Consider the following 21,367-nt stretch of genomic DNA (forward strand, 5'->3'; position numbering starts at 1 on the left):
TTTAGCTGCTTTGAGATCATCAACTAACTCCTGCCGTGTTGTTTTCTCTGTTCTCATGATTGTGGAAACCCCACCAGGTGTGATCTGGTCTGGAGCCCCACCCTAAAGGGGATTTCCTGTCTCACTGTTCAAATGAAACTTACGTCAGGATGACAGACTGTCAATTTCTATTTATGCAGATAAAACTACAAAATCAGCAAGGAATCAAATACTTTTTTTCTTGTTCTGTAAGGATATTATCAGGAACAACCAATAAGGAATGTGAACAATCCTCCAAATTGCACGAATATTCAGGTTTAAACATGGAAAAACTATACATGCAGAACTATAAACCATACTCCCAGTCCACTGTTTGTGGGGGGTGGGGGTACTCATTCTGAGACACTTGCAGTCTTCAGTTGAGTTTAATTTGGATATCTTTTAGTCCAGTAAAGGCCTACATATGTTTATGCCCACACACTAACGACAAACCACCAGTCCTGAAGACGACACCCTTGTAGTATAGTTAAGTTCCTGAATTATCGTGAGATAGACTAATAGAGAGAGCGGGAAAGGACAGAAGGACAGGAGACGAGGAAGCTGGAAGATTGAATGAAAGGTGTGTCAAATAAAACAAGATAAAATTAAACTAATGACTGTTTATTTGGACAACACAACATTTTTGGAGACGAGGATTATTTTTCAAAGGATCCCTTGACGAAGAAGGACGACTAGGATTTTACGTCCCAGCCAAGGAAGAAAGAAAAGAAATTCAGCAGTGTCGTCTGACGAGCAGCACAAAGGATCTGCATGAGCTGCACAAGGACCAAGCTATGCTCAGCTAGCCCCGCCGGTTCCGCTGAACCTTGGGCATCAGATTTATTCACGGAATATAACCTATGGATGGACTCCTATAGATTTTCCGAAGTTGCCAGTGGTACGATTAATGCACAAGATTCGGTAAGAAGAGCCACACTGTTGCATTGCATTGGAGCGCCAACTCAGAGGATTTTCGCCAATCTTCCTGGAGACAAAGGTACGCATGCTCAGACTGTTGCTGCGCTAGACGCGTATTTTACTCCACGGAGAAATATAGTTTTGGAGCGACACAAGTTCCGGCTCCGAGCTCAGTACCCGGATGAAACGGTTGATGCGTTTGTTAATGCATTAAGAGAGCTGGCAAAGTCATGTGACTTTGGGGCAGTGGAGAATGACATGCTTCGGGATCAGATAGTGGAGAAATGCGTGATGAAACGGCTACGCGACAAGTTATTACAGGAAGATGGACTGAGTTTAGACAAAGCATTGTCAATTGCACAAGCTTTTGAAGCAGCGCAGGCAGAATCTAAACTTTTCACTGAGAGTTCTGGTCACAGAACAAGGGAAAATCAAGTGAATTTCACTAAGAAAAGCGCACGCGCAAATGGCGGATGTGCAGCCGGAGCGGCGCGTGACACAAAAGGCAGCCAAGAGCGAGCCGACAGCGACACCCAGTGTCACAGATGTGGAATGAACACTCACACAGCAGATGAATGCGGTGCAAAAACAGCGATGTGTCTTTTCTGTCAGAAAACAGGACATTACGCGCGAATGTGTTTTAAAAAGAAAAAGAACGCGCACGCCACAACTAAAGACAGGAATAGAGAGAAAGAAAAGATAAAATCCAGGAAACCTGTGAGAGCAGTTGTACAGAATGCTTCTGACTCTGATTCCGATGAGTTTGTCCATGCTGTGAATTCTGAAGGCACTGAGACAATTAAGGTAAATAGACAATGGCTGAAAATGGTCATAGACACAGGAAGTGGCAGAAATTTCATTGGAAAGGATCTTTATAGGAGAATAATGTCCACTAAAACAGAACTGAAACCAACCAAAAAGAGATTTTATTCTCAGACAACTCCACTTAAATGTGTGGGTTACTTTGAGGCAGAAATTAGATGGAAGAACAACATAATCATGGACAAGATATATGTGAGCAATTTTTGAGTTAAAAATATTTAACACAGGGGGAAAAATGAACACTGTAGAACAGACGCAACGATTCAGCGAGCTCGTTAAAGAATACCCACTAGTCATTAAAGGACTTAGTCAGATTAAGGGTTACAGTCATAAGGTCACAGTTGATGAAAAAGTCCCTCCTGTAGCACAGGGTTTGAGGAGAGTCCCTTATCCTATGCTAGAAGCTGTAAACCAGGAACTAGATAAGATGCTTGAACAAGGTATAATAGAAAAGGTGAATGAAGGATCAGAATGGGTTTCAAATATCCTGATTGTACCAAAGAAAGACACAAAAGAAGTGAGGCTATGTGTAGACCTCAGAGAAGTGAACAGAGTAGTGATCAGGGAAAGACACCCAGTACCAACAGTCGATAGCATCTTACAGGCAGTTCAAGGACCTAAAGTGTTCGCTAAGTTAGATGCAAGGAAAGGGTTTTGGCAGTGGGACTTGGCACCAGAATCCAGACCTCTGACGATGTTCATTAGACAGAGAGGTTGCTACCGCTTCAGAAAAGTTCCCTTTGGATTATCGAGTGCACCAGAAGCCTACCAGAAGGCTATGGACATCGTGTTATGTGGAATGCCTGGCACAGTTTGCACTACATCACTATGATGTAGTGGTCTTTGCAGAGAGTGAAGAGCAGCTTGAACAGAGACTAAGGCAAGTCTTTCAGAGACTTCAGGACCGAGGTTTAACCCTCGACAGAGACGAGTGCATTTTTGGACTACAGCAGATTGAGAAACTTGGACACGTGATCACTGCGGAAGGAATCAAACCAGACCCAAGAAAGGTTGAAGCCATTTCCAAAGCACCCAGGCCTGAAAATGTTCAGCTACTACGCTCGTTCCTAGGCACCTGTGAATTTCTGATGAAATTCATACCGAACTATGCAAACTTATCAGAACCACTACGGAAGCTGACTAGAAAAGGACAAGTGTGGGAATGGATGAATGAAGCAGAGAGCTCATTCCAAGCAATGAAAGAAGTGTTGGTGAGTGAGCCATGCTTGGCATACTTTAAACTAGGTGCACCCACAGTAGTCATTAGTGATGCAAGCCCAGTAGGACTAGGCGCAGTTTTTGCTACAGACTCAGCAAGATGGACAGAACAAGCCAGTAGCATATGCAAGTCGTTCGTTGACTCCAACTGAAGGTCGTTACTCCCAAATAGAATGTGAGGTTATAGGTTGTGTATGGTCGGTGGAACATTTTAGAACTTACTTGTGGGGAGGCAAGTTTACTTTGCAAACAGACCACAAACCTCTAATTTACATGTTCAACCCAGACAAAGCGACGCTGACACCTCCACGAATACAGAGACTTGGCTTAAGACTACAACCATACGACTACAAGATGGAACACATAGTTGGAAAGTCCAATGTTGCTGACTAACTCTCACGACTTCCTTTACCTGAGACTGAGTGTAACGAGTATGTGGAAACATATGTAGGCAAAGTCTTGTCATTGACAATGCATGGAGTACAAGCTATGAACCTTCAGGACATAAAGCAGAAAACAGCTGAGGATGAAACACTGAAACAACTAAATAAAATCATTGAGACAGGAATATGGCCAAATCCAGTTCCGGCGGAACCGCAGCCATATAACAGATGTGCAAAAGAGTTATGTACATATGACGGACTTCTAGTAAGAGGACACAGGATGGTAAGCAAAGCACTGTCGATTGGACACGAGACTCACCAAGGGGTGGTTCGTTCCAAACAATATCTAAGGAGTAAATTCTACTGGCCCATCATGGACTTAGATGTAGAAAGAATGATCAGAAACTACTCCGCCTGTGTTCTCAACCAGCCACTACATGAAGACCAACTCCTCCAACCACTGGAACTGCCACCAAGACCATGGACTAAGATTGGTATGGATCTGGTAGGTCCTATCCAAAACCAGTACATACTGACTGTGATAGACAACTACACTTCATTTCCAGAGGCTGTTGTTATCTCAGACATTTCTTCAGCTACTGTAGTTATAGAACTGACAAAGATATTTGCTAGATTTGGATATCCCCATAGAGGCTGTTACTGACAATGGCAGGCAGTATGTAGGACAGGTTTTAGAGTCATTTATGAAGTCATGTAGAATTAAGCACATCAGAGCATCACCTTATTTTCCACAGAGCAATGGTAAAGTGGAGAGGTTTCACAGATACCTAAAGAAAGCATTCAGGGCAAGCAAATGTGAAGGAAAGACATGGAAAGAAGAACTTCCAAAAATATTAATGGCATATCGTTCGACACCACACAGAGCGTCAGGAGAAACACCAGCCATGTTAATGTTTGGAAGAGACATTCGCACTAAATATCCAAATCTTGAAAAAGATCTACCTCTAACAGAAAAGGAGAAAGCCACAGATGTAAGAAAGCATCACCGGGAATACCAGACCAAAATGAAACACTACGCTGACCAGACCAGCAGAGCAAAGGAGCACAGTTTTAAAGCAGGTGATATAGTTTACATTGCGAGTATGGAAAATGGAAAACTGGATCCAACATTCAGAGAGACTCGCTATGTATTGCTGAAGAACACCTCTGACAACTCTTTTGAACTGGTCAACAGAGAGGATGGATCTAAAATGATCAGGAATGTCAAACATCTTCGTAAAACACCACTGGATGTTGACTTTGACATCCCAGAGCCTTCATCAGCCTGCAGTGAACCAAACTATCATGAGGCAAAGGATGCGTCAACTGCAGAGACTACTCCAGCAGTTGAGATTCCACCAGAACGTGACCCCTCTTCATCACTACCAGGAACGGCCGGGTTATCAGAAAGCCCATCAGATACAGAGAGACTTAAATAGAAGAAGAAAAAACAATAACGTGTATCTGTTCTCATTTGTTGACAAGTTTTGTTACAACTGTATTTGAAAAGAATTTGATTTTAGTTTGAGAACAATGTGATTTGTTTATTATAAGAAAATTTATGTGGTAGGAAGTTTTTATTCTAAACAAGGGAGGAAAATGTAGTATAGTTAAGTTCCTGAATTATCGCGAGATAGACAGATAGAGAGAGCGGGAAAGGACAGAAGGACAAGAGACGAGGAAGCTGGAAGATTGAATGAAAGGTGTGTCAAATAAAACAAGATAAAACTAAACTAAAGGACTGTTTATTTAGACAACACAACACCCTGATACTGAACCTGACCTTCACCTCTGAAATAGTCAGAGCGTTAAATACCAGAATTCTACTTTAGCTCAGAAAAATCTCTTTGGATCAGCCTACAGCTGAACTGTGTCCTAAATATGCAAGCTCCACACGCAGAGTCCCCAACTGGGAACCAGGGCTGGTGCAAACCGCTACACCATTGTGCAACCTCTTTTTCATTGGATTTATTTGAATTCCTATTCATCTTTGGAAGAGCTTAGTCTCAAAACATTACAAATACTGAATATGGAATAACTTTCAACCTGGATTGTTGCATCAACAGTCTCTTTAAATCAAACAATATTTATATTTATGTATTTATTGATTTGTTCATACAGACTTGGCACCATTGAATGAATAGGATAGCTGGTACTGTCGTCGATACTTTGCACCTGCTCCTGTCACACTGCTGTAAGTTTTCTTTTTTTTTAAGTGGAGACGCTACAAAAGGAAAAAGGAAAATAATCGGGGAGGGGGGGGCCGTAAAATATTTTATAAAATTAATTAAAGTAGCTGCTGACATGTAAAAACAATCCAAAAATTCACGGGCACCTTAAAAATATTTTAAATCTTAAAGTCTTTTGGATTGTTTGGGACTGGATGACGTCGTGCGTGATGACGCAGAGGGCCGTGGTGTCCGCGGCGTGTTGCGTCATATCTTCCAACTCGACCGCCGCTTCCCGGCCGGCGCAGGCGCGCCTGAGGCCCGCCCCTCCCCGAACCGTTATCCGGTAATTACCGCGACTGTCCCGCTGAAGCCCGACGCGCTCCGGGGGGGCCGCGGCCGCGATGACTTCTTGAAGCGGGAGGAAGCCTCGTCTGCCCCCGCTGGAGCGCCGGGACTCTCCGCTCGGTGAGTGCGGGACTTGAGGCGGGGGTTTGCGGAGTTACTTTGAGGTTGTCCGCCTGCCGAGGAGGGGCGGCGGCGAGGCTCCCGCAGATTCTGCGGGGCTCCCTGTCAGAGGTTTGATTCCCGCTCCCTGATGGAAACCCTGATAGTACGGAGTTTGTGCCTTTTTAAACCAGATTTAATCCAGATTTAAACCGCTCTGGTTTGATCTAACCGCGATCTGTGACCGATTGACCCCCCCTCCCAACACAGCTGAAACCAGAACCGAAGGAAAACGACAGGCGGGAGCCGGAAACCTCTGCTGGCAGAGCATGGAGGACAGAAAAGCATCAAACTTCCAGTCAGATGAGGCTGAAAAAACTTTTCTGACAAATCAGAGAAAGTCTTGTGGGACAACAGTTTCTGCTGCAAACACAGACTCAGGAATGAGACGGAGAACCTGGGGATCAATGGAAGAGCTCTTTTTCAGTTTGGGCTGGAAAACCTAAGGGCAGGGATGCCAGTATGGCTTAGCCAGTTTTTAATCGTACCACTGGCAAAAAACTTTTAGTATTTTCCAATTGAAATCTTTGTATTCATGATCCTTTTGAGTTCATGTTTTACTTTGAAGCCCATCGAGACGACTGTTGTTGTGATTTTGGGCTATACAAATAAAATTGAATTGAATATCACAGAAAACCAATAGTAATGTTTGTTTTTGTTTCCAAGCACCGAACCGCCGCCCCCTTTAAATTGGCGCTCCGGGCAATCGCCCGTACAGTCCCATGCCTAAAACCACTACTGGAGTACACCGATGTTCTCCGACGTCAGCTTTTCGGTTCTGAAGAACCAAAGTGAGACCTGCAGTGGGACGGGCCCAATCACACTCCCCCGAATATGCACAAATTCAGCTGTAATGAAAAGAAAACAAAGCAATGTTCAGTATTTTTCAGAGTATAAGTCGCATTTTTTGCATACTTAGTCTACATATACTCAGATGCGACTTGAATGTGTTTTTTATAAGTAGCAACAACCACTAGAGGGCGCTGTAGGTGTGTGTATCAGTATTTACTACTGACAGCAACACTGAAGCAGAAGCGCCGCTCAGTTGGAGCTCAGCTGTTCTAAAACAACAGAGACGATGAAGATCTCAATGGATTTAGTGAGTGTTGGTGATTTAAAGAGTAGTGCTGTCAGGGAAGACATCTTTGGTGTCATTTATTTATGGTGACCTGTAACAAATTAATTTTATCACTCTATTTTAAATAGTAGTGATTTTGTTGTAAAAAGCCTCATTCTGAAATATTTTCATTTAAATTCATGACATTGTGTTGCAGCAAAGATCAAATTACAACTAAAAAGTCTGGCTTTGTGAAGTTTTCCTAACTTAACATACGTCCAACATTTACTTTTACACCAACGAACAATTAAAAAAAAAACTATCAGGTCCAGAGTGCTCTGATATAGACCACAAACATTGTATCAATACCATAATAAATGTTGACCTACCTTATTCCACAGTTTACCGCCCCATGTGATCAGCCCTCCACGTCCCCCAATAATGTTTGAGAACAAACACCGTCCGGCTCTATCCCTTACATGGATAACTGTGAACACAGACACCAAGACGTGCACTGAAAGTGATGGAAGAGACATTTTCAGCTTTACTCTGAACAACGAAAGTGCAACAAAGAAGAGAACTGGGAAAATAAAATCCAGATTTTTCGAAAATTAATCGTTCAGCCCTACCTCCTGTGTTTCATGAAGATAAATAAGCACCAATGTGTTACAGTAGTGAAGTGTGCAGATATAGTTATTCCTTTAAATTTATTTGCCTCTTAAGACGAAATGTCTGTTCTTGTTCCCGTATTTTGTAAATACGTTTCTCCCGAACTGCAACTTATCCTCAGTGCGACTTCTGTTCTGAAAAGTACTCTACATATGTTTAAAGGTTTACCTTTTGGAGTAAAACCTGACTTAGAGTCAACAGAAACCTGCCCCCCTCTGCAACCAGCCTTCAGTGGTCATTCGAGGAACTGCAGCATTGAGTACTTCATAGTTTTGGTTCAATTCAAGCACAGCCTGTGGAGAATTGGTTGTTAAAAACTTTTTTTTCATCAAACTATGCGAATTGTCTGAGCCCTTCGTGTTCCAGCCCCACAGTTGGAGCCAAGGCTCCACCTTCCATTCAAAGTTTGAACACAACAATGTAGAACCAAAGGCTGTAGTTCCTCAAATCACCACTGGAGGCTCTTTTTTGAAAGGCAACGATTTCCCATTGCTTTGGTAAAATGTCAGACTTTAGAAGTAAACTTCTGTAGATTCAGGTTGTAAAGATTTCAGTTCCATTCAAAGTGGTCCTAAAAACCTTTTTGTTTAATTGTAAAGTCTTAAGGAAGCCCCATATAAAGGACCAGGAAACACTAAACGTCAGACAGACTTGGTTGCAGCTTAGAATGCTTTCTCTCACAGACTGTCCCACTTTATTGGGTGGGAAATTTTATGGAGTTCTGTCAAACATGGGTCTCACTGGGGAAGACAACACGGCTGGTCTCCACAGCTTCCCTTTCATTTGAGCTTAAACTCTTCTATCACAGATGACACTTTTCTCCACACATTCCATAGTCCATCCCTGTTTCCAACAGGAAGAGGCTGAGAGCTGATCCCTGATGTAATCCCACCTCCACTGTGAACTTCTCTGTCACTCCTACAGCATACCTCACCACTGTCTCACAGTCCTCATGCACTGCACTGCACTGCTGTGACATACAGTGAGGAAATTAAGTATCTGAACCCCCTGGGATTTTGCAAGTTCTCCCAACCTAAATAATGGAGGGGTCTGACATTTTCATCTTAGCTGCGTGTTCACTGTGAGAGACATCTAAAAGAAATCTGGAGATCACATTGCATCATTTTTAAAATTATTTATATGTATGCCGCTGTTACAAATCCGTATTTCAACACCTGACAAAAATCAATGTTGATATTTGGTACAGTAGTCTTTGTGTTCGATTCCACAGGTCAAACGTTTCTTATAGTTTTCACCTGGTTTGCAGACACTGCAGGAGGGATTTTTGGCCCACTCCTCCACACAGATCTCCTCTAGATCACTCAGGTTTCTGAGCTGTCGATGTGAAACACAGAGTTTGATCTCCTTCTAAAGATTTACTATCGGGTTGGGGTCTACAGACTGGCTGGGCCATGCCAGAACCTTGACAAGCTTCTTACGGAGCCACTCAGTGGTTCTCCTGGCTATGTGCTTGGGTCATTGTCTTGATGGAAGACCCAACCACGACCCATCTTCAAAGCTCTAACTGAGGGGGTTTGCATCGTTGCTCTGTTCACCTTCCAATCTTGTTCTTTTACCCCTCCGTTTTTCCTTTCTGGTTAAAGAAAAATAAAGTTTGTCATTTAAAAATGAATAAAGTTTTTAAAAAAGTAAATTTATTTAAACTGTATTCAACTCATTTACAACATTTTGACCGATTATGAGCGCCGTGTACCACAGAAAATCAACTGGAGGTCAGTGAGCACAACCAGAATTAAGGTTCACTGGATTTTTAGAGACATTTTCTATTTTGAAACAAATTCAAGGATTTTAAGTGAGCCACATGGTTTTAGAAACACGGTAGGGGTCACTTAATTAGACCTGATTCATTTTTGGCTAGTCAGATTTACAAATTTATGGCTTAGATGCTCCACAAATGGTAAAATAAAGTGTTTATCTTTGTCAACATTACACTACATACTACTATATTGGTGCATTGAGGTGACACTGTGTGACACACAGTATCTTTTATTTTGATATCAAGTCATGTGAACCTCTGTCAAAATCTATAAATTATTTCATATTTAAAAAATATTAATTTTCTTTAATGCCAAGAAGACCATAATCTGTTTTTCTTGACCTGCTGTATCCCTTTTGGGGTCACAGGGTCGCCAAAGCCTGTTAGTCTGTCGCAGGACACACAGTCACTCCCACTTTAGAGACCCCAATGAACCTATGAACCTATGAAGCATGTTTTTGGACTGTAGGAGGAGGGAGGAGCCAGAGGAGAAAACCCACACATGCATGGGGACAACATGCAAACTCCACACAGAAGGGTCCCAGCCGGGATTCAAACCAGGGCCTTCTCACTATGGACCAGAGCGCTAACCACTGCTCCACCGTGCCACCTGCTAAAAAAGAAACAAATAAATAATCTTTATCATAATAATAACAATAACATGAACACAAACCCATGTCTTGTACTTCTAAAGGGTGAAAAAAGACGGGTCACTTTCTCACAAAACAGAACCCAACAGGACCGCCTGTTGGGTTCTGTTTTGTGAGAAATTGACCCGAATGGCTCTTCAGGAGTTGAAAGTTGCAGATTTAGGAAAATCCACTTGGAGACTTTTTCAACCAGGATGTCTTGATGGGATGTGGAGCTAAATCAGGTGTGTGTTTACAGGGCGAAGTCTGAGACTGGCTGTGAGGTGATGGTGTTGGACTCGGGGGACGTCTTCATGGAAAAGGCTGCAGGTGAAGGTGTGGGGGGCTGGAATGTCGAAAGAAACCCTCCTGGGGGTTCAAGCACCCCCACCTCAAAGGACAAAACAACCAAAAAGGAGAAGGTCTTAGCAAACGGGCTCCCCGGAGCTGCGAGCGCCCCCCAGGCGGCACAGAGGAGATCCACGCCACTGAGATGTGGGGGGCGGCCGGCCCTACGGCGACCCCTCAGCCTGGAGGTCACCCCCCAGCGCCAGCGAGGGTCTGCGGATCAGAGGGAGGAGCGGAAGATCCTTCAGCCTCCCTGGCGCAGTGGGCCTGTGGCGCCCTCGCCCCCCATGCGCAGCCTGACCAGCCCCAGCCTGGCGGGGGGCAGCTGGATGCGGCGCAGTGAGAGCACTTGCTCCGTCAACTACCCGCTGTCGCTGCGAGCCGGGAGGGGGCGAATGCGCCCGGCAAGCTCCCTCCCCCACATTGCTAAAGGAGCGGAGGGCGTGGCACCCCCGCCTCCGCGGCCCTGCCTGCTGGTGGCCCTCAGACCCCTGAACCTGGAGCAGGAGAAGCTGGCCTTCTTTCAGTCCGACTTCAGTTACGAGCCTCAGTTTGAGTACGCGCAGCCAGAACCGCGGGGCGTCCTGGACAAGTACAGGGAGGGGGCGGGCCTCTTCCTGGAGCAGGTGCTGCAGCGCCCCCCACCCTGTTCCTCTGAGCCACAGTGCACACGATGATGATGATGGTGATGATGTCTGTGCTCACTTGCAGGCCGTGGGAATCATGGAGTGCGTCCTGAGGAAGTTTGACTCCTATGAGCACTTTGAGGAGGTGACGGGGGGCGGCGTGCTCCCCAAAAGCCAAGTGTGGGCGGCCGTACGCAAATACCTGCAGAAGGAGGGCTGCGTGGGCGAGGTAAGGAGCAAGAACACATTAGCTCATGGTGTTGACACTGGACGAGCAGGGAGGGGCTTCTTCTATTAGCGCATGTCCTCTAGAGCAGCGGTCCTCAACCTTTATTGCACCACGGACCGGTTTGATGTCTGGCAAAATTCTGACTGACCGGTATATTATAAGTGGTGGACACACGCTGCAGCAACGCTGCAATAAAGGCAGAGACACGTGATAAGACGTACTCTGCACTTTTATTTTGACACGCTAAACATTGTACATCGCACAGGTATCATCATCCACTCCCCTTCCCACACTCATGGTGCTAAAAAGAAGTAAACACAACAGGAAGAAATAACTAAGAGTGAAACAACACAACTGCCAGATGAAAGGACACGTAGGCAAAAAGAAACACCCGTGCTCAACCCTATTTTGACCAAAGCAGGCAAAGGGGATTGATTGAATTCCCTGTGATGCCAGCTCCCACAGTAACCCCTGCAGAGCAAACGTGCACGTGACCGACACTACAGTACAACAAAGTAATATGACCTGCATGAAAACTGGTATTTTCTAAACATAATAAACATGAATTATGACATGAGCAACGTCCTCTCTGCCCCCAACACTCGCTGGTCGCTATGACAATGTTTAAACATGCCCATGGCTGGGCCTTTTCCACTTTCCAAAGACGATTGTTTTTTACTCATTTTGCTAGCTCCTGGGTTTGATTTTAGCGGTATCCTGTCACGTGACCCAGAAGAGCGCCTTGGCCTGCGTCAAACATAGACGGATGGAACAGAGAATCGGGCAATTTTTCAAAATAAAGCATCTTTCAGATTCCGTAATAAATAAAACTGAAGTAATGTAAGTTATTTTATTTTTTCTGTGCGGCCCGGTACCGAATGACCCACGGACTGGTACCGGTCCGCGGCCCGGGGGTTGGGGACCGCTGGTATAGAGGCTTGGTGTTAAATGATGTAGCGGCGTAAAACTTTTTCTTCCTATTCTGATGTTTGAAGAACTTGGCGCTCTAGAATTCCAGCTGGACACAAATATAATTATTAATCTCTCATTCGTGATTCCTTTTCAAACAGTCGTCACTTCCATAAATTACATCCATACGTCGTTGGGACACCATGCTCACTACTATTTTTTTATTTAACGGCGGATATGATGTCATCGATTTCACGGAGTTAAAATCTAACTGACATAGGCGTTTTGCGACGATCATTTATGAGGCCACTGTCTTCTGAACTTTTTTTTGGCAAAAATTGTTCCGACGCAATGCATTGTGGTATATATTAGCCCAGTGTTTTTCAACCAGTGTGCCGCGGCACACTAGTGTGCCGTGGGAAATTGCCCTCATTAACTGATCTAAAAACATTTTCCATCTCCAGGATTTCAGCTCTCTGTTCATCCAAACAGGCCCTGATAAAACACTGAGGAGTTAGGAATATAAAAGATCGTAAAATACCTTTTCTTTGCGTTTATTTTATTTTATTAAAGACATTTTGATAAGAATGACGTACCGCGATTCAGCTGCACCTTCGGCTGTATTTTGGAAAAGTCCCGTGTTGGGGGGGTTAATCACATGTCATCCGTCTGACCAATCAGAAGTGCTTAAAGTCTTCACTTCCTTGTCCCGATTTAGCTCGTAAAGTCGCTCATTTCTAACAAAAACACCGGCTAAAGTTCGTCTTTAGCGGTGTAGCTTTCCACAGAATCCGGTATCAGACCGTGGAACAAGTGAACAAAACAATGAAGCTCCGAAAACCGATCTTCGGCCGTTTTATGCACTACATTTCCCATGATGCATTGGGTTGTGAGAGTGACAGCGCAAAAGGAGATCTGTTGTTAAACGTCTTGAAACTAACGAACACACAAACTGTTTTTAAATCTTTTAACTTAACTTTTATTGCATCTTTTAGAAAAAAACAGCTGTAGTTTCCAGCTTTTTCTGCAACAATTATCTCAAAAATGCATGTGAGATTGTGGAGGGGCTGTAGATCAATACAGACTAGGAGTTTCTCCTTTTTTTTTTAATTTTTGGATGCTGGTGTGCCGCGGGATTTTTTTTAAGGTTAAAGTGTGCCGTGGCTCAGAAAAGGTTGAAAAACACTGTATTAGCCGATCTAGTTAGCATCGATGCACACTGGTTTTTCGCAGAGACTTCTGGGAAATTTCTAGGGCACTGGATTTTGGAATTGCAGATTTGGACATCATCGCAAAATGGCGAATGCGTTATGTAGTGAGTAGGGAACCTAAGACTTTTCTTTGGAAGCGGCTGCTAGAAAAGGCAGGCGTCTGACCAGCACCCTGTCTCTCTCTCTGTGTGCCTTCAGGTGGTGGTGCGTCTGTCTGACGAGCTGCTGTCGCAGGCCGTCATGGTGGTGGAGAGCTGCCGTCCCACGCTGACCATCAACCTGGGCGGGGCCCGGCAGCACTGGCTGGAGGGGATGCTGCGGCACGAGATCGGTACGTCCCTGCAGACACAGAGGCGTGGAGTTTTTCTCCACAGCTCGTCCTGCTCAAAGCTAAACCGTAACCATTCCTTGAACCAGTTTTTCTTCAGGTGAGTCCGGTCCGCACCTGCCGGGTGTTGGGGCCGTTACAGCAGCTGCTGCTGCTAGTCCGTCATGTGACGTCCGCTTGTATTTCTGAACCTCTTGGGGATTTGGAGAGCTGCAGAGGACTCTGGCGGGCCTTCAGTGGAGCTCCTGCAGACCTTCTCTGAACAAACTCAGGTTCTCTTCTCAGGGTGTCCTTCAGGAAGAATGTGCAGAAACGTGAAAGTGATTATCGTCTGTGGCTGCGGTGTACGTTTCGGCAGCTGCAGCCTCGTCTGCGCATCGTCTGGACCAGGCCCGGCCCCCGCCACAGCGGCTTCTGTGCTCTCTGACGGGGCGAAGGTTTTCCTTCTCATGATGGGATGCTTCTCCTCAGGAACTCATTACCTGCGAGGCGTCAACAACAGTCTGCAGCCGTGGGCGTCGGCCGACGGCAGGAAGCAGTTTGGCCTGAAACCCGCCAACCCCACGGAGGAGGGGCTGGCCAGCCTGCACAGCGTGCTGCTGCGGAAGCAGCCGTACCTGTGGCGCGCTGCGCTGCTGTACTACACCGTGTTCCACGCCGCCAGCATGAGCTTCAGCCAGCTCTTCGGGCACATCGCCCGCTTTGTGCACGACCCCGACGTGCGCTGGGAGTACTGCCTGAGAGCCAAGAGGGGCCAGACGGACACCTCGCAGCCCGGTGAGCGCGTGCACGCACACACATGCAGACACACATTCAACGTTTGGTATTTAAACATTGAGCTTGGTCTCAGAAAAATTAGTTTTGATGCATTTGAAACAAAGTCTGAATGTTTTGTGGAGCTTAATAAAAGCTTCAGGGCTGTGAAGCAGACATTTGCTCTAAATGCAGCCTTAAATCCCACTTTGATCATCTTCTGATCTATTTTCAAAGCGTTGTCAGATTCCAGCTCAGACGAGGAAATCACAGACGTACATGGATGTAGACCAGCGGTCTGCAACCTGAGGCTCCGGAGCCTCATGTGGCTCTTTTACACCTTCATGGTGGCCCTTTGGTTAAAGAAAAATTAAGTTTTAAGTTGATAAAGTTACTTTAAAGTAACAAGTAAGTAAGGAGTACAAACAGTATAACTCAAGCTGTATTCATCTCGTTCACAAACAGCTGAAGGACTTAGCACTCTGAGGCTCCTGACTACATTACCCATAATGCTCCAACAACCTATCGAGCGGTGCAGCTTCATATTTTAACAAAGTCATAAAAATATGTATGCATGGTAGACACTGAGAATGTGGAGAGATCAGGTTTATTATTTTGAAGAGTTCTACTTGGTAATCATGTTTCCATGTTTGAGTTCATAAAATCATCCCAGGGAAAGTCTCTGCTTCAACTCCTGCAGGGAAAGCTGCGTCTCAATCTGACGCCCGTGTTTTCATCTCTCTGACAGAGTTTGAAGCCAAAGCCCCTCCTCCGCCTCTCTACCTGCTTTTCCTCTCTACCTGTTCACCTGTTCACATCCTCTGTAGCTGGGATTTGTTTCCCCCGCGCTCCTCAGTGTGTCCTACACAGAGAGCGCAAAATACGATAGTCGGGGCGCTCCAGCGCAGCACAAGGATGAAAGAGCCGGACTCAGGTTATAGCGGGGATAGAGCGGGTTAAGCAAATGAATGCAAGAAGGCGGCCTGCTGAAGAAATATTTTTTTATTATTAGTCTGAACTATCTTTTATTTAGAAAAATCTTCTATTTTATCAGTCCAGTACGAAAAAAAACATCAACAAAAGCTGTTTTGGGCGGTTTTTTGGCTGGGTCTGGCGGTTTTCAGATGACTTTTGGGCTGGAAACCTGTGACTCTATCTGGCAACGCCGGTGTGAACTCTCAGTCTGTCATCAGTCTCTGCCCCGCGGTACGTCAAGTTCCCGGCAGAAGATGGGAGTGTTTATTGAAGCCCCCCCGCGTGTCTCCTCCTGCTATCAGCTCTGCAGGTCTCGCCCGATAAATACGAGCTCATTACGAAGCTGTTTTTTCCGTGGCTCGCGCTTCGTGCGGAGCCAGCAGCGCCTTTGAAATGCTATGAAAAATGAACAAACTAAAATAAAATTTAATTATTATAAAATACTCATTATTTTACAAAGTCACAGGGAGCCACAACAGAAGGATGAAAGAGCCACATGTGGCTCCGGAGCCATGGGTTGCCGACCCCTGGTCTAGATCAGTGTTTTTCAACCTTTATTGAGCCACGGCACACTTTAACCTTGACAAAAATCCCACGGCACACCAGCATCCCAAAAAAAAAAAAAGCAGAAACTCATAGTCTGTTTTGATCTACAGCCCCCCCCCCCCCCCCCCCGGCAATCTGACGTGCATTTTTGTGATAATTGTGGCAGAAAAAGCAGGAAGTTGTAGATGTTTTTTCTGAAAGATGTAATAAAAGTTAAGTTACATACAAACGTTGTTCGTTGTGGTTTCAAGACGTGTAACAAGGACGACTCATTGTACGCTGAGGCGCTGTCCCTTTAAGCCAATGCATCATGGGAGATGTAGTGTGAATACGGCGAGAAAACGGCAGAAACACTTGCGTCTCTGAGTTTCATGGTTTTGTTCACTTGTTCCACGGTCTGATACCGGATTCTGTGGAAAGCTACAGCGCTAAAGACGAGCTTTAGCTGGTGTTTTTGTTGGAACTGAGTGAGTTATGAGCTAAATTGGAACAAGGAAGTGGAGACTTTAACCACTTCTGATTGGTCAGACTGATGACATGTGATTAAGCCTTCAAGAATGATTGGTGGAGTCGTGGAGACAGTAAAAGCTGCGGGACTTTTCAGAAAACAGTTATAGCTGCAGGTAAATCGCGGTGCCGTCATCCTTATCAAAATGTCTTTAGTAGAATCAGTTAAACACAAAGAAAAAAGTATTTTATGATCTTTCATATTCCTAACTACTCAGTGTTTTATCAGGACCTGTTTGGATGAACAAAGAGCTGATATCCTCGAGATGTTTAATGTTTTTAGATCAGTTAATGAGGGCATTTTCCCACGGCACACTTGACCATCTCCCACGGCACACTAGTGTGCCGCGGCACACTGGTTGAAAAACACTGGTCTAGATTACCCAACTCCCAATGTCAAAGTGCCTAGGATAGCACAAGGGTTACCTTGTTAGATTGACACATTTCTGGCTGAGATGAACCACAAAGAGTTAAATAAATGAGTACTTTTACTCAGATAATCCTATGTGACACTTTATTTTGAAAGGAAGTCATTTGAACCAACTTCTGTCAAAGTCAGAAACTACTTCATGTTTTGAAAATAGAACACGTTTTTTCTGTTTATTTTTATACTTTTTTGTATGACAAAATTAGTGTCATTTATATTTATCATAATAAATTCAGATTCAAATGTATTATAAAGTATTATATAAAAATCCACCTGAAAGTGCTGGACATAAAAGAACAAGCCCCCCCCCCTCCCAAAAACAGACATTCCAGCCAAAAACTGGTTTAAAAGCAGAGATGTAGTGAAAGAAATAAGATAATCAATGCCATTAGGATAAGTTAATATTATTGATTATAGTAAATAGTAATAATTCATAAGAACAAGTAAGACTAAGATACATACATAATACAAATAAATACATAGTAAACGTATACATAGCACATTATAACAAAACCAACTTTGAGAGCTCATCTAGTAAGTAAAGTCAGTAAATCTTTATTTATATAGCACTTTTCTTAGAGCGCGACTCAAATAAACACACACAGGCTTATAAGTAAAACAACCAAACACGCAGAAGTGAGCACAAGTAAAAGTCAGCCAAAAGCTTTCCTAAATAAAAACGTCTTAACTTGAGCTTTAAAACACTCGACTGAGTCAATCTGGCGCATCTACAGATGAGTTTGTGATGAGGTCCTCACGTCCTCTGGCGGGCCGTCCCACGGCGGGCTGTCCCAGGGCGAGGCCCGTAGGGTTGGAACGGTGCCTCGCAGTGGGTTTTTGTTCAAACACTAGGCCCCTTCAGCAGTCCTGCACCTGAGGAACCGAGGGCACCTAGAGGCTCATAGGCTAAAGGTTCAGATAAAAAAGAGGGTCCAAGATCGTTAACACTTGAATAAAAGAATCTTAAAATCGACCCTAAAGCTGACTGGGAGCCAGTGCAGGGACTTTACAATCGGTGTCGTGTCTCCTTCTGTCTGGTTTCAGTCAAAAGGCGTGCAGCTGCAGCCGTGTTTGTCTTTACGCCACTAGGAAGGGCTTTACAGTAGTCTGATCTAGATGTCATAAAAGCATGAAATAAGATTTCAGCACTGGCTCTGGAGAGAAAGGCTCCAACTCAGGAAAGACCTTAGAAAGCAGTCTTAGTAACCTGCTTTGTTTGTGCTTCAAAAATCTTTCTAACTTTGTCACCCACATTCACACTTAGGTGGACAGAGAACACTGGACCCTCTGTCTCAGCCTGAGGACCGATGACTGAAACTTCTGCTTTGTCTTGATTTGGCTGAATACAGACCAGCCTCTTATTTTTCTAAAGGGGAAAGGAGCCTTTGTGGCTCCTGCTGGGCTGTTCTGGGCTCTTTGAGTGTTGATGGTTGCAGACCCCTGATCCAGTTTTCTGCGTCAGAACACAGGAGGGAGCTTGTGGCCCCACCCAGCGTGGTTGCTATGTCACAAATACAATCTGCTTCAAACTGCTACTGATTGACAACAATTAGAATAAAGAAATACTCAGAAATACATTGTTTTTATTTCCTTCATCTATGTCCCGCATCATCAGAAAAATGTGCCTGTGTGTGTGTGTGTGCGTGTGTGTGTGTGTGTGTGTGTGTGCGTGTGTGTGCGTGTGCACAGGTTGCTTTAGCAAAGATCAGGTTTACCTGGATGGGATCCTGAGGATCCTGAGGCATCGAAGAAACATCGATTTCAAAATGCTGACCTCTCTAGGAAAGGTGAGTGTTAACATTCTTGTACCTGTAAATTGTCCCTGAACAGGTGTTTTTCTCATATTCACCTGCACAGGTGTCTGTATGTTGATCTTGCACAGTTGTTTTTCACATATTCACCTGCACAGGTGTCTGTATGTTGAACTTGCCGAGGTGTTGTATGTTGATCTTGCACAGTTGTTTTTCACATATTTACCTGCACAGGTGTCTTACGAGGATGTGGAGAGACTCCGTCCGTTTGCAGATCTTTCCCGGACCAGAATCCCTCACTTCATGCGGGACCCGGAAAAGTACCTTCATCACCTGGACCACATCGTCTCCATCAACGAGCTGGACGACTCAGTGCTGCAGCAGCTGCTCCCCTGAGACTCTGCCCCCCTAAGCCGGAGGACACCAACTATTGGTCGTGCTTTATAGGAGACTACTTGTGGTCAAACTTGAAGGGACAGGAGTCTGCGCTTCACTGCATGTTTGCTGCGTCCTGCTGCACACACGTACCTCAGACAGTAAAGGCCATCCATGTGCGCTTTTGTGTGCACTGCTTCAGTTTGCTTCACTGCTTCAGTTTGCTTCACTGCTTCACTCTGAGAGCTCATGATTGTCTCAGGTTTCAGCTTTATGTTGGATGCCTTAGAACAGGGGTGCCCAAATCCAGGCCCTCGAAGGCCGACCTCCTGCTGGTTTTCCAGGAATCCTGCCTTATTTGCTGCTGATTACCTGGACAGGTGTGTTTAGCCAATAAGGAGCTTCGATGGAAGGCTGCAGGATGCCGGCCCTCGGGGCCTGGATTTGGACGTCTCCGCCTTGGAACTTAAGTTTTATTACACGTTTGTAAAGAATCCTCACATATCAAGTGCCAGATGTCCACGAGTCTCACCTGAGCTTCAGGTAGTAAGTTGTGACCCCCCCCCCCCTCCCCACCTCTGTCTAAAAATGTAGCTATCAGAAAAAGGGTGTGTGTGTGTGTGGGGGGGGGGGGGGTAATGACAGTTAAAATCTTAAACTCCTCCTCCTGACTGAGAGTGACCCCCCCAACCCCACACTAGACATGGAAGTTACTGAGCATGCTCAGTTAGGTCTGAACAGCTGCCTTTAAAATATTCAACTTCTGATCATATGAGACCTTCTGGGGAATATCTGGAAAGTGAAGGTGAACCCCCCCCCCCGACCTGTCTCTCATCACCGACATTATGCAGCTGTTGGGGGGGGGGGGGGGGGTCAGGTGTTGGGCCGTGCCTTTGCCGTGTGGATCTCGTCAGCTGCTGCTCTTTGCTGTGTTTCATACTGAAGATGATCTGCTTCAGAACCACGGACAGAAGGGGAGGGGGCACCGCAGCCCCCCACCCCCACCCCCACACACACACAGGTCAGGTCAACTTTCAATTTAAACAGTACTTCATGCACATACATGTGTTCCACTTCCGTTTGAAGATCCCTATAAGACAGACGCCGTTCAGAGTACTAACCACGGAATTTATGGTTTATTTATTGAACTGATGCTCAGATCTGTGTCACTTCCTGTATGCACTTCACGTGTGGTGGGCGGAGCTTGTTTCTCTTTGTGTTTTGTGTGACGCCGCTCCTCCTGCAGGTTCAGGTTCTGACTTCACTGCAAATGAAGGATCCTGGGAAAAGCTGGTTCTCTTAAGAGAACCCAGAGTTTCAGTGGATGGTCATTGGATGCTGCCCCCCCCTTCCCAGCGGGGGCCCAGGGTTCTCTGTAGACCCTGCTCTACCAAAAAAAGCATTCACATCTACTTCTTCAGCCTTTTGATCAGTCACTGTTTGAATGGCGAAGCAGCTTTAACCTCTGATGAGTGAACGGCGAACGGAGGATGTTTCTGTGTCACTGCTCCTTCTTTCTTTGTAATCTTGACCTGGATTGTCGGGCATGGCAGCTTTGCAGTGGTTTTTAAATAAACGTCTTTCATATTTGGACTCTTCTGGATCATTTCAAGTAATCAAGACGAGCAAGTAACAATAAAATAACAAAACAACTTTCAGTAATTTCACAACACAACAAATGTTTGGAGCATTCACTTTGGAGAGGATTCGGTTGGAGGCTGCATAACGTACGGTTCGGTTTCTGATCAATCACTGCTCACCGACGACGTCCAACTCCCAACATGGCGGCGTCCGTATTGCAAAACAAAAAATGGCGACTGAATTGAGTTTATTTGGTTGGAGCTGAAAGCAAACCATTTTCTACCCCTCTGGCTCCTCCCCATTGCTCTAATCGTAGGGGCATTTGGAGCTGAAGTGGTGTCCCAAAATGTTTTCTTTCAAGGGGGAGCCACACATGTAAGTAATGACTTTTTGTGTTTTAGCGTAACTTTTTAAAATAAGAAGACTTCTGTATTTCGAGCGCTGGCACCTGCGGCTAACGTAGATGACCGGCGACGACTGATGACATCATCAAGTGCTATTAACATCCGAATTCAAAGACATTCTGGTTGTGTCTGAATTCCTTCCCTACTCACTACATAGAGCATTCGCCATTTTGTACTGTTGTCCGAATCTACAATTCCAAAATCCTTTGCCCTGGAAATTTCCCAGAAGTC

General features: G+C 45.1%; 1 protein-coding gene across 1 annotated transcript; it reads left to right on the forward strand.

Moving 5' to 3' along the window:
* Positions 1-5,802: 5,802 nt before the first annotated feature.
* kiaa0895l lies at positions 5,803-20,744 on the forward strand. Its single transcript, XM_023951717.2, has 7 exons — positions 5,803-5,995; positions 10,426-11,140; positions 11,226-11,369; positions 13,688-13,820; positions 14,289-14,594; positions 18,715-18,812; positions 19,011-20,744. The coding sequence occupies exons 2-7, from the start codon at positions 10,454-10,456 to the stop codon at positions 19,170-19,172; spliced, it is 1,530 nt and encodes a 509-aa protein (XP_023807485.1). The 5' UTR covers positions 5,803-5,995; positions 10,426-10,453; the 3' UTR covers positions 19,173-20,744.
* Positions 20,745-21,367: the final 623 nt, after the last annotated feature.

Source organism: Oryzias latipes, chromosome 3 (genome assembly GCF_053564925.1).
Source record: "Oryzias latipes strain Hd-rR chromosome 3, Olatipes_Hd-rR_3.1".
NCBI lineage: Eukaryota > Metazoa > Chordata > Actinopteri > Beloniformes > Adrianichthyidae > Oryzias > Oryzias latipes.

Bases quoted from the DNA above. Each gene is read 5' to 3' on its own strand.
- kiaa0895l (XM_023951717.2), top strand. From the start codon at position 10,454: ATGGTGTTGGACTCGGGGGACGTCTTCATGGAAAAGGCTGCAGGTGAA. The intron at 11,370-13,687 runs GTAAGGAGCAAG...GTGTGCCTTCAG, and splicing joins AGGAGGGCTGCGTGGGCGAG to GTGGTGGTGCGTCTGTCTGA. The intron at 14,595-18,714 runs GTGAGCGCGTGC...GCGTGTGCACAG, and splicing joins GACGGACACCTCGCAGCCCG to GTTGCTTTAGCAAAGATCAG.